This window comes from Gavialis gangeticus, unplaced genomic scaffold (assembly GCF_001723915.1).
Source record: "Gavialis gangeticus isolate Ggan-Ray unplaced genomic scaffold, GavGan_comp1, whole genome shotgun sequence".
NCBI classification, from domain to species: domain Eukaryota; kingdom Metazoa; phylum Chordata; order Crocodylia; family Gavialidae; genus Gavialis; species Gavialis gangeticus.
In genome coordinates, this window is record NW_017729032.1 from 10,883,971 (window position 1) to 10,898,275 (window position 14,305).

General features: G+C 42.8%; 1 protein-coding gene across 4 annotated transcripts in view; it reads right to left on the bottom strand.

Moving 5' to 3' along the window:
* DLG2 (discs large MAGUK scaffold protein 2) overlaps window positions 1-14,305 on the bottom strand; it is a 2,095,445-nt gene that overhangs the window by 677,379 nt on the left and 1,403,761 nt on the right. For all 4 annotated transcript variants that reach the window (XM_019524161.1, XM_019524158.1, XM_019524160.1 and 1 more), the window contains one exon: window positions 4,518-4,687. In XM_019524161.1, the coding sequence (XP_019379706.1) occupies window positions 4,518-4,687 (170 nt within the window). The remainder of the gene's footprint in view (window positions 1-4,517; window positions 4,688-14,305) is intronic.

Consider the following 14,305-nt stretch of genomic DNA (forward strand, 5'->3'; position numbering starts at 1 on the left):
GCCGCGGCAAACTGTAGCCACAAAGATATCTGCAACTGCCAGACAATTTAGATGAGGCATCTGAAGGAAAAAGAAATAGCTAACTAAAAACATTTCTTTCTCTATTTTTTTACTATTGATTTTTTACTCTTATTTAACAGAAAATTAGTATTTGATCTGAGACCCTGTGTGCAGATCTCATCAGTTTCTGTCCTGCGGCTCTCAGCTTTGCTATAATAGCAAGAAGGGTTAGCCTTGCAGCTTGAAGGGTTAGGAACTTTGGCCACCCCACTATGTGTGTGTGCATACACACACACACAGGCATATGCATATGACATATGTGTACGTGTGTGTGTATGTGTGTGTGTAAAGCTTTTTATACAAAAATGCATGTGTGGAGTGACAAAGATGGATAAAGTGAGGAATACGTGCATCAAAGTATCGGTGAAGGTAGTGGAGGCATCTAAGAAAGTACAAAAGAGGAGACTGGCATGGTATGGGCATGTGTAACGAAGTCTGGAAGAATATGTGGGAAAAGAATGAGACTAGCAGGGAGAAGGGGAAGAGGAAGACTGAAGATGAGATGGAGTGAGATAGTGGGGAGCGACATGAGAGAGAAGGAGTTAGATGAAAAAGATACGCATGACCGAGCCATGATCTGCAACAGCAACCCCACTTAGATGGAACAAGAGAGGGAAGAAGAAGAAAATACAAAAAGTTTCCTTACATATGTTCCTTTATAAGAAAGTTTTTTGTTTACAAAGCTTTAGATAAGACTTTTCTAATATGTACACACACCATCTTTTCTTGCATATAACATTCTCTTTTTCTCCAAAAAACAAGTTCTGGAAACTGGAGTGTACAATACAGTAGGAGCAGTTTCTACTGCTTATGGGGTAAAACCAAAGTAAAACCTAGGATCCACAGGGAGTGGAACAGTGACCAGGTTTGGCTTCCTATCTGCTGCTACTTAGGTACTTATTACAAGTAAACATCTTCTTTTTCTTTATTCTGCCTATCAAAAACAAGGTGTGTATCTTATTCTAGGGTGTAAGTGTATACAAGAAAATACAGTAACAGATACATATATACTTATGTCAGAAACTAGCTGTTGAGCTCTGGATGCAAAGAGTGTTCTAAAACAGAACAATACAAATTATATGGGTATATCTGTATATCTAGATATAGATACAGATATTTATGTTTCCTTCATTTCCTCTGGCTTCCTTCTCAGGTACTATACAGGAGTTATGGAAGCAAAAAACACTGTCTTTGCCAGGAGCTGGTTATTCTACTTTAACATTTTAAAACTAATTTCCAGTTATTTCCTCTCAGAAATGCTAAAATAGAAAAATAGATACTTAGCTCTTAACAATAGAATTGTATATTTTACATGTACATTGACAACATTTTATAGAAGCAGGACATTGGCTGCCATGCTTTCCCTGCTTTACCAGTGGCAGGTTAGGGTGTTAGGTCTATGTTGTGTCAGGGTTGAGGGTGGTCTTATGTATAAGTTTAGATTATGCTTGTATGGGATGTTTGGATAGGGATCCTGCCTCAGGCAGGGGGTTGGACTAGATGATCTCTGAGGCTAAGGACAGACATTCAAAAAGCCCGAGCCTGAATTGATTCAATCTTTGCAGGTTAGTCTAAACCGCACAGACTGAACCAACTTGCAAGTGAATAGACATTTCCTTTTGATTCTGGAAATGCAGGCATATGTCTACAGTGGCTCAGGCCAGAAGCTGGGGGCGCTAGAAGGAGCCCTCCCTTCCCTTCTGCAGCAGCTGCAAGGCTGGAGGGAAGCTGACTGCGGGTGTGTGGCCAGGCTAGTTTGGCCATCATAAAGGACAGTCGGGTTGTCCTCTGTCCTCTATTGATAAGAAACCTGATGCCTTTATGCCCTCTATTTTTCTTTTCAAGAGAGAAATAGAGGGCATAAAGTTGCTGGGTTTCGTATCAACAGACGACAGAGGACAGAGTAACAGAAAACCGTCCTCTGATGGCCACCCTGGGCCAGGCCCCGGCAGGCTGCTAACTAAGATTGGGGAGGGGTTTAACACCCCACCCTGGCCTACAGGGACCCCAGCCAGGGTGTGCCTCGGGGAGGAGGGGGGGAAGCAGCTCTTGCCAGACACCAGCAGGGGAGCAGCTCATTTGAGCGAGGCAGGAGGATGGTGGGGCCATGATGGCCAGCCAGCTCTCACCACACCCCTGCCCCTGCCACTGAAGGGGGGGGGGTGTTACCCTGACAGGGACTGCTCTGCCTGGCCAGGCAGACCCCAGATGTGGTCCCCAGGGGGAGAGGGGAGGTAGGGGGGAATAAACCCCCTCCCTGCCCACTTAGCTTTAGGGGGCCATGCCAGGCTAGTGTCTGGCCATACCCCCACCCCTGCTCCCACTAGAGAGCAGGGGGGTGGGGCCAGCCCTGCCATCCGGAGCAGACAGCACAGACTAGCCCACGCTATGAAATTTATGTGCGAATTGCTAAATCATATTAACGAACATGTAGACGCACTAATGGACATCAAGGCAGTGTGTATCCATTGCGCTGGGACTCACTTGAGTCCCATGTCGGTCCACCCACCCACGTCAATATGTATTAGCCTATGCACATGTAGACAGATGCATAAATCACTTTAATGTACATTAGGCTAATGCACGTGTAAAAGCACGTGTAGACACACCCATTCATAACAGTAGAAATATCAATTCAATGTTTGAAGCAATAGATAGTAAAACATCTTCAGTTTATCATAAATGGCTTTCTTTTGTGTGTTTACTTGGTTCCATGCCAGTAGTAAAATGCATATCTATTTTCCAGCAATACACCCTAAATGAACATACTTGGCAAGAATTTTTTAGCAAAAGCTAACATCTTTTCACTTCCACAATGCAGTTACTGGGCCAATCATGCTAAATCATTTCTTAGTGTCACATCAAAAGCTGAAAAGATGTGTTACATGTAGTTTCTTTAGCCTTAGGTACTCAAAAAGATGGCTAAACTACACCCTTCTTTAATCCCACATCGTTTAAAACAATGGTCCCTGAACTGTTCCAATTCAATACACATAGAGACAGACCCAGAATAGGTTCTTTTGCATTTGAAAGTCCAATTAGTATTATTACAACATTCTGGATTCTCAGGGCAAAATTCTTCCCATAAATGAACATTTAATGTTTGGGAATAGTAGACATGATATTCTTAAATACTGATATGCAAGACTGGAGGGCGCAGCACTGTCTTTCAGTAGTCCATTGAACAATGTCTCAAGAAGTTTCAATGAATCACAGTAACCAAATATAAACTCAGAATAGTATCCAAAGTTGCTAAAATACATTCTTTTAAAGGAAAGTTTGGTTGGTGCTACTACCTATGCAAATTAAGAGACTGTTAAAAAAGGCAATTTCATGTGAGAATAAGCAATGGGATTAAAAGAGTTTTTAAGAAATAAAAAGCATGTCTTCAGACAAATGGTAATGAGAAACATTTTACATAAACATAGAATCGCTTTGGAACAGGTAATTTTATTTTCAGTTTTCCATAAAATACTGCGATTCAGAGTCTTTCCCTCCAGCAGCCAGAGAGTTCAGCAGCCAAAGACGATATGGTAGATTTATGTCTGTGGGCAGTGAAGGTTTCAACCTAGATGGTCAATGGCATTTTGATGCAGGAAAAAAATATTGCCTAATAAAGCACAGCCCTTCTATCTTGAGCATTCCTACTGCTTATCATTTCAACAATAGCTGTAGAAGAGAGAAACCTACGGAAACCTTTCGAAGGAGATGTCAGAGGTGGTCATATGACCTTTTTGAAATAAGAGGAATTCAAGACAGCCACATCCAACAGTGTCCTAAATTTAAAGGTAAATGCTGACGCTTTAGCAGAGATAGGTTGGAAGAAGGAGGAGTGTCTGACATTTTACAGACAGACATTTCTGCTGCATCCCTGTGTTTCTTCTGCAAGAACTGAACAGTTTTCGCAATCATCATTTTATAAACTAAAAAGGACCAGAGTTCCTTAATTACCTGCATTTTAAACATACTATTACAGGGCTAACGAGAGCTGCAGAGAAAACACGAAATCCTGAACTAATGTCCTTGCAGTCTAAAGGCAGACAAGGTTCTTTGGGTAAATATGGTATCTTTCATTACACCAACTAAAAAGTTGGAAAAATTGTTCTCTGCAAGCTTTTGGGTACAAACACAGGCTCTCCCTGTGCCTGAAGAAGGGTGTTTGTACCCGAAAGCTTGCAAAGAACAATTTTTCCAACTATTTCGTTGGTCTAATAAAAGATATCACATTTACCCAAAGAACCTTGTCTGCATATGTCCTTAGACCAACACAGCTACAACCAACAGCCCCAAAACTTGCAGTCCAGAAGCATTTCACTTCTGCTGTCAACACACAACAGCAGCTCAGCCAGTCTACAACCCTTCAGGTTGAGGTACCAGGTAGAGTATAACAAAGAGTTAAATTATGCAGCAAAGTGCAAAAAATGTCGAGACAAAAAGGTTCTCTTTTTCATGCTTACCCTTAGGGCCTTTGAACAGCTTGATCTCTACAACAGTCTCCAGAATAGGTCTTCTTCGACGGACGTACAATCGCACAATGGACCCAGCCTCTTTTAGTGCCTCCACTGCTTTGCTGTGCGAGACTTCCGACACATCAAACTCATTCACCCGCAAGATACAATCATTGACCCTGCAAGGAAGAAAAAGAGCCAAAGATGTAGCAGGCTGCAACTGTTATTTTGAAATTAAGCACAATTCATTTGGTTGGTACTCTTATAAAATGAGCATCGCCTGCCAGGGATGCTTGTCAGTTCACAGATCCAATGTGATGCATTCAGTAATTTCACAGGTTGACAGTGGATGATTAGCATGCTTTGTCTGCTGAAAATGGCACACCTGGTTTTATCGGCAAGCCTAATCATTTGCACCCATGAATTACTGACTGGGTTTCCAAGGTTTTTCCACAGTGGAACCAAATAATAATAAATTTCCCTTCTGGTTCCCTGTGCTGCCTTCAACCTCTGTAGAGAAAGTCTTTTTTTAATGATCATGGAGTCACACTGTGCATTATTAGCACTACGTTTATTCTAAAGGAAATCATTATTTATGCTAATACACAAAAGCCAATAACCTTTCTTCATTCAAATCCCTCCCGAAACTTCATCTCTTCTTGCATGCTGCCAGTTTTACATCACTGAAGTAAAAAATTACTGTTACACATAAATCAGATATTTAAAGCCAGTAATGTTCATTGCTAAATAAATCCTTTGAGTAAGATCTCTATTTGCTTATGTTTTCCTAATGGCTGTTTCAGTTTTAAGGCCTGTGGCGTAGCTTTGTTTCTGCAGCTCAGTTTGTACAATTCTGAGCAAACGGTTTCTCTTACAGCCTTATACAGCCGCAATTACCACAGCATCTGCAAGAAGTCTTTAATGGATTTATCCTCAGAAAATGTTTCTGTTGCAGGGAATCAGAACTCATGGTAGAGGTGATATCTTTTATTAAACCAACTAGATTTTTGCAAAAAAAAAATTCTTGAATTGCAAGCTTTCCGGCACAAGCACCCTTTTCAGGCATAGGAGAAAAAGCTGTAAAAGTTCTCCTGGGTAGAAATGAAAGTAAGTATTTCATAGGAGAGTTGAAGGTGTGGTAAAATCTCCTGTTTGGAACTGTTCATTTTATATGCAGACAAAGTTTTGTTGCAGGGAAGTACTATTATCCCCAAGTTATGGACGGGGGACTGAGGCATGGAGATTCTGATGATGTCTGACCACAGATTTACCGTGTCAGACAGCAGCACCCCCAAAGACACCACTTACGGGGGCTAAATCCTAAATTGGAAGCAATGTACCAATCTTCACACCGCTGTAAGGGGCAGGCTAATTTGTGCTGCCACTCAGCAGTCTATAGCGCTGCGTGAGCAGAACAATATGCTGCTTCCTGGTCAGCAGGTAGTCCATACAGAGCAGTGCAGGACAATGCATTTAATTGACCTGTTGCCCAGCAAAGGCCACATCAACTCTGCAAACTTATTCATAGTATCATAGTACTTAGGGTCAGAAGGGACCTAAACAGATCATCAGGTCCGACCCCCTGCTCCAGGTAGGAATGGGTGCCGGCATCATATCACCCCAATCAAATATCTGCCAGCCTCCTCTTGGAGACCCCCAAGGTAGGAGACAGCACCACCTCACTCGGGAGCCTATCCACAGCCTGGCAGCCCTAACTGTAAAGTAAAAGTAACATTGTTGAAGTTCAGATAGAAGATCTGCAATATGAAGGGAAACTGAATGCACATTTCCCGAGAACCAGGTGGGCACTTTCACCACAGGACTATTATTCTTCTGTCTGTAGTTAATAAATAATAATTGCAAAGGATTCTGAAGAAATATTTAATAACTGCTGATATTACATGGATAATTCATAGGTTCATAGAAGTAGGGTTGGAAGGGACCTTGTAGATCACCAGGTCCGACCCCCTGCCCTGGGCAGGAGAAAAAGCCAGGCTCAAACGACCCCAGCCAGGTAGATGTCTAGCCTCCTCTTAAAGACCCCCAGGGTAGGAGCCAGCACCACTTCCCTTGGAAGTTGGTTCCAGATCCTAGCCACCCTCACTGTGAAGCAGGTCTCATGGATGTCTAGTCTAAACTACTCTCCAACAACTCGTGGCCGTTATTCCTTTTTACCCTGGGGGGCGCTAGGGGAAACAAGGTCTCTCCCAAACCCTGCTGGTCCTCCCTAGTGAGTTTATAGACTGCCACCAGGTCCCCCCTCAGCCTTCTCTTGTGGAGGCTGAACAGGTTCAGGTCCCGTAGCCTCTCTTTGTAGGGTTTGCCTTGCTGTCCCCCAATCATGCGAGTGGCCCTCCTCTGGACTCTCTCAATGCTGTCCACACCCTCCTGAAGTGCAGCGCCCAGAACTGGACACATTACTCCAACTGCGGCCTGATCAGCACCGCATAGAGGGGGGGATCACCTCCTTGGACCTGCTTGAGATGCATCTGTGGATGCACGACAAGGTACGTAAGCTGGTCATGACCATCAGGTATGCTGTGAACTACACCACACTACTTCTACTGGTTACAAGTACACTTCTAAAGTTATCACCCTTCCTTTGTTATACCAGCCTCACAGTTTTGCTGACCCTTACAGGTCAATGGATGAAATTAGACAGTAGGATGTGCAGGCACAGAGCTACTAGTATAGCATACATGGCCTGTAAGTTGCCTGCCGTTTTGCATGACTGAAAGTAAGATGTATATACACACACAGCATACGCGAACCAAAGCTGAAATGGCAGCATGTGACCACAAAATAGAGAATGCAGGAAATATTCCAGTTGAGCGCATGTTTTTATATTTGATGTTTCAATCTGGAATCTGCTTATTCCTTTGTAGCATTCACACTTTGGAGCAGGATATTGTATCATGTGCTCAGAAGTTCTGCCGGGCTGAGGGGTATGGAGCATCACTAAAGTATAATGGGATTGCCAGAAGCAGAGAGAGGTAGTTAGCCATGCTAGTCTGAAGTCAGGCAGAAAGCAGGATAGAGGGATTACTTGGACTAATTCCCTAATAAAAGGATGGTTTAGTGTTCCTTGGGGGTTTTATAAAAAGTCTTTGGAACCAGTATCATACCATAGTGTCAGGCTTTTGGAGGAAAGACAACTTAGAGAGGAAAACTTTAATGTTACTTTTAACTGGAAGTTATTCTGACTTAGAAACAAGATGCAAAATTAAAGGTTCCCTAATGACAGAGATCTATGCATGTACAGTTTCTGGTTTTCATTCAAGAGCTGTATTTGCTGCTTTGCTTCATTGCCAGAAATATTAATTTTCCAAATGTATAATTGTGTTTTGTTTGGTTTGGCTGCCAAATTAACAGGTGCACTAATTTAAATTACTTTTTACCCCCCCCTTTTTAAATGAATCATCAATGCATCTTGTCATTGCTTTCTTTTTAGAGAGACTAATTACTGAATTCCTGCTTCATCTTTCCCAACTTTAAATATCATTATGTTTGTAATACAATTGGCATATACAATGAAAATATCTCATTCTACTCAGTAAATGACTAGCAAAAAAAGAAAAAAAAAGACTCTTAAATCTCCCCACTAAAATGGGCTAAGTATTAAACTGTTTAAATTTATTCTCTGCCCTGTATATTGCATATTGTATTGTGCTTTAAAACAGTGGTTCTCAAACTTTTTACCTATGGCACCCCTCCATAAGTTTTTTGGAATTTAGCAGCACTGCTGAGAAACACTGAGCTAATATTTAGCTGGTGCCAGGGGAGAGTGGCAGAAGCAGGGTCACCAAGCCCTGCTCCTCGCCTATACCTAAAGGGGCAAATGCAGCCCCTGCCACCATGGCTACTCCTCCGGCAGCTGGCATGCTAGCGACTGGAGCAGCCCCTCCTGCTAACTCCGGGAGTTTGGGAACCGTGGGGGATGAACTGGGTTTAAAAGTGCAGCCCTGCTTCTGCCCATGCACAGCAGTTTGCTGCTGGGAGGGCAAGAGTGGCCTGGGTGAGAGCTACTGAGTGGCAGGGAGCAGCTGTCAGCGTTGCTTGACTGCGGTATCCTGGGACATGTGGCATCAGGTAAGAAGAGAAATCGCTTTCCTCCTGGCACAGGGGCTGGGCGCTGCAGCACCCTTGGGTAGGTTTCACAGCATGCTGGGTTGAGAATCTCTGCTTTAAACATTGCTAAAGGCACCAAGGCAAATACTCTACGATCCTGTAAATCACCTGTATAAAAGGCACCCGTCCTTGGCTAAGAGAAAAAGCACATTGTCTGGAAGAAGGTAGTAAACAGAGTAGTAGAACTTAACCTGCCTGAAACAGTAAGCTACACATTTTCTTCTCTTGCAAACAGCAAGGCCCTTTGGAAAGGGAGACAATTTGCACGGCAAGGGTGATATTTATGTGTAAAATCTGCCTCCTAAAGAAGCTGATATTTGTGGTATTTAGCAAAAAGGTCCTTTAACATGCAGACTTGGATTGATGCTGTCATCACATTCAAAGAAAGCAGGAGTGAGAACACCAATCTGTTCACATTCCAGTATGACTGAACACCAGTATGTACCAGTTGCAAAAACACTGTATGTTGAAAAGTAATATGGGGAGAATTGTTCAGCATCATCTTTCGTCTTCTCAGATGAAGCTGATAATGTTAGGCACCCCAACACCATCCCCGAGCTGTAGGATTCTCTATCCCTTCCAAACTGCTCCAAGCTGACTACGGATTTTCTTTTACCAGCTCATTTCTCAAGTTCATGAAGGTCTATAGAACTTTTTTGGAATCAATACAATTTTTCAGTTGATATCTGAAGCATCAGAATCAATAGGCACCTCAGAGAGAAGTGCCAGAGGACACAAAGGCCCCTAAAAAGGGATTCTTTTTTCTTTTTGGTGAAGAGATAGGTATTTGCAGTTGTGCTTGGATGAAATTCCCAGGGGTAGTTAAACTAACTCTGACCATCCTCGATTTGCTTAACTCATTATATGGCTATGGAAATTGAACACAATGCTAATTGTGTTTTAAAGCACTGACAGTTAACAGAAGCAAAAGGTAAAATAACAATAAAAGATGCAGAAGCTGAAGAAACGGCATATCACACAGAGGGTGACATCTTCATTTCTAGATTTTGATTATTTTTTTTCATGTTTTCAGAGATAATGGCTTAGATAACTGTATATTTAAACATAACAAGGAGTTTCCTTGGGAAACAAGTAGTTTTGGGGGTTTTTTAACATGTTGTTTATGTTTGTACAGTATCTACCACAATGAGACTCCATACTTTGCAACAGCAATATGAATATTAAATGATGATAATGACCTTAGCAAAAATACAACCATTTTGAATTTGGGAGTAATGTTCAAAGAATGAAGAATGGTCAGTTTTAAACTCATCATTCAAAGTCACAATTATACTCTCAGTCACTGTAAAGTATTCAGTAAACTATTTTCCCAGCCTTGCTAAGTGTTCATATTACTTACGCCCATACTAGATATTTATACACAGGTTTTACACAAAGCTAAAGCCGTCCCGTGGACTGGCACATAGCTTGTCATTTTGTAGAAGTAGAGGTGTAAGCACTCTGAACCAAGAAAGAAATGTGGACTTTAATGTAAGACAGAAAGACGCATCTCCAATAGAACAAATGTCCTGAGAGCGCGAGACAAATACAGAGGTTCATCCTAACACAAAACATCCAAGTGGAAAAAACTGTTTAATCTAGGCATCCTGCATTTTCACAAGAAGTCATGAGAAACAGATTTCATAACAACAATACTGTTACTATTGCCAAATCGTTCTGGTGCTTTTAAAGTGCTGCTTCCATAATAACTGTAGAAATTAAAGGGTTTTTAAATCTCTTATAGGTCCTCAATAAAACTGCTTCATAAATGTCCAAAATACCAAAAGAGGGAAAGCTCTCTCTCAAACAGTAGGCAACCATCAATCCTTCTGGATCATGGTGTACGTATGGGCGGTCACCAGGACCATCAACATGTACGCCCTGGCGGGAGTATGGAGGAGTGGAGGCTGCCCAGACCTCCCATCTCCCCTTTAGAAAGCATGCAAAGGCTAAACAGTATCCAGACACTGGTCGCCTTGATGGCCGTAGTTGTATGTGTGTCTGGGGAAAAAAAAACGTGTCTCCCACTAGTAGAAAAAGATTCAACTGCTGAACCACAACAGCAGGCGAAAGCTCTTTTTAAGCCATAGCTAATAATCTTTTATACCAAGGATGCTCAACCCCCAGCCCATGGACTGAATCCAGCCCCCAGTGCGGTGTTAACTGGGGCTGTGGGGCTCCCCAAGGCTCCATGAGATGCCCTGCCAGCCACGGCCTTGCACTCTAGGATCAGGTGCATAGAGCGCGATCATGGTGCATGGGGCTGGACAGAGGCAAAGCCGGGGCCCCAATCCCACTGTGAGGATCCGAGCAGAGGCAGCATGCAGCACTGGGACTCCACTCCTAGCGTACAGAGCAGGCAGAGGTGGTGCAGTGCCCCAAAGACAGATCCTGGTGTGCAGAGGTGGCATGGAGCCCAATCCCAGTGTGTAGAGCTGGGTGGAAGTAGCGCACGGCCCAGAGCCCGAGTCTTGGCACACAGAGGTGACACGGGGCCCCAGGACCCAATCTCAGTGTGCAGGGCAGTACGGGGTCCAACCCAGCCCACAGACTGGCCACATACCACTAATCAGACCAGTGCGGTCAAAAGACAGATCACCACTGTTTTATACCAATTAAGTCCTAAGAAATTTTAGACAATAAGAGTTCTCAAAACTATTCTTAAAATGCAGAAATTTAATTTCTAGGACCTAAAAAGGTAATCTTGGCATAACAGATGCTACAGCTTCACAAAGATCCTGCCAGAATTTACTCTGAGTGATGAAGAGATTATTTTCGTAAAAAGCAATTCAGAATTAGAAATCTTTTGGAGACTGCAGGCATCATGGACTCATACAGAACAATGGCAGATGGGTCTTTGAAAATATGCCCTAATTATAATTCACAACATAATATGCATCATGGTTTGTATCATGAAAACAAGACAGTTTTTGTGCACTAGCATTAACTGGAAGAGAAAGAGAGAGAAAGAGAGAGAGAAAGAAAGAGGGAGAGTCCCATCTCCTCCACTCTGACCAGAATTGAGTAGATTATTAAAGTATTTGCTTAATTTTAAGCACATGAGTAATTCCACACCCCTTCATCCAAACACTCACACAGGTGTTTAACTTTAAGTGTGTACTTAAATCTATGGAAATCAATGGAATCACAAATTCGCCACAGGACTTTGCTCACCAGCAGCCAGAGTGAATTGTCAAGTCTCCCCATAGGCCTCTGGTTCAAATATGTACTTCAGCACATTGAAGATGCTTCAAACAGTTTTTGTACCTTTAGCTAAGGCAGGTGTGTCACACTTACAGCCCACGGACTGCATCCAGCCAATGGACCTACTTTATCCAGCCCACCGATCTACCACCAGGGCTGAGGAGAGTGGCATGTCTGAGAACCTGGGGCTCTCAGACACCAGTGGATATGGCAGTCAGTGGCAGGAGGACAAGCAAAGGCTGGCAGAGCCCCAGTCACCACCCAGGCACTTCACCCATCGACGCTGCCAAGGATCTGCCTCCCTGGACACCAGCTGCCACTGTGCCCAGTGCTGGAGCTGGAGCTGGAGCTGGAGTTGGAGCATGAGGTGATGCCAGCTCCAGCTCCAGCTCCAGCACAAGGCATGCAGCAGGAGCTAGACCCATTGCCACATGGCTCAGAGCCAGAGTTGCCACCACTGCCACAAGTTCTGGGTTGGAGCCACTGCTGCCACCAGCACCACCACAGGTTCCTCATGCTCTGGGATGGATCTAGCCCAGGGCACAAGGTGAGTTTGACACCCTTAAGTTGAGCTATGGAAGACTCTGGTCAGTAAATGAACTAAAAACCAAGGCTGGTAATCATGTTAAGGCTAACCACAATGAAGTCAGGAAAACAGGAAAGATCCATCCTTCAGAGGAAACATATGGGATTATGTTAAAGCTTTCCATGTAAGAAATAATTTCTGAAGAAGGAATTTCATTAACATAAGGAAAGGGATTATCCTTAAAGTTTCTCATTGTTTCTCTACTCTTGAGCTTCTTTCTAGTAACTTCCTAAGCCCTCCTGCTACAGATGTGAAGAACAGTACAGACATTCTTGAAAAGCTTCATAATCACTTGACAATTGTATTGGAAGATGTGTCTCACAAAAATAGATTACAGTATTTAGATAATTCAGTTGGAGGGTATTTACTTATACCTATGCAGAAATTTTAGCTAAAATATATGATCGCTGTTTATTTATTTTTACCTCTACATTTCTTAATTGTGTTTATAGGTTTGATGTCTGCTCTTGTAGAGTTGGAAGGTCAGAGATATATGTTGAGAAATACAACGGAGATCACATCCCTTATTCCACATTCTTACTTGAGATCAGAGCACTTTTTATTGCTCGTTGCAGAAGAGAGTGTAGCAATTGCATATTGAAGCCAGGAATTACATTTCCCCTAATATAAATGCATCAGAATAGCAAAGGCCATAGGAATCCTGGATTTGAACTAACTTGGATGAGTAATGCAGAAGTAGACACTGGGAATGGTGGTGATCACTCAGTATATATCTAAGCTGAACAATATGGAGGAAGCAGCGTAGAGATAAGTAATATAGCAGAAGGAGTTAGCACAACTTCTGATTCTGGTATCAGAAGCAGTTTTGTTGCAAAAGCACAGAGCTCCACATGGGGTACTTTGCTTTGTTGAGAAGCAGTTGTCCACACAGAGCTACAGCTAGACTGTTTCCAGTATCAGAGCTAGCTCTCAGTCGTCTGTCCACCCCATACCTAATACAGACAACACTGATCACAGTAACTCCAAATTATCGGTGGTTCTTGCTTGAAAAGAAATTGAGCTTTGGTCTGGATTGACACCTAGGGTGGCACCTCCTCTCTGGGTCATTTCAGACCTACTTGTTTGCAAAATTGGGAAACAGGGGACACCGAACCAGTGTAGGGAACCACGAGGCTAGCACTGAGAGCGCTTTCATTGGGTCAATGAATGCTGCGTGCAGAATGCTTTGGGCCAGACCTCAGCTGAATCTCCCTTTCCTGGGCTCAGGAACAACAAAGGGCTGTAGCGTTCCCAGCACATTGCAGATATCAGAGTCAGCATGTTGTGCCCAGACTGATCTGCAGCTTCTGAACTGGCCAGCTCTGCTATCGCCAAATAAAATTAGTGTGCTTCTGACTGCAGAACAGCCAGGACTAATGGAGACCCTTTTGGAGGAGGCCTGGCTTTCAGCTGTCTTCTGCAGAAACCTGGAATTGATACAGATTTCATTTATTCTTTGGTCAAAGCTTTAAAGTCAATAAAAAATGACTGTTATCTAAGAGGCAAATGGTGAGTAAATCACTAGCTATGAGACAGGCAACATAAGTAATACTGGATAGCACTAAAAAAAAAGCAGCCTTCAATAAATTATTTTTTTCTATTGTACATTTTGTACTCTGATTAGCCCTCTAAACATGTAATTTCATTGTTTTAATGTTCACCAGAGCAAATAATTTAAGCAGCAGCACAAGAGACAAATCAATGGGACTGATGATGATTTAATTATTTTTTTTCTTAAAGAACACAACAGCCTATTAAAACAGGTACAGTACTTAGCTTGGGGGGGGAAGGGTGAATCAATCCAAGTCACAAGAGAGAACATTAGATCTTTCTTATTCAAATCCAGGAGCCCTATGAACTTTGCTATTCTGGTGCATTT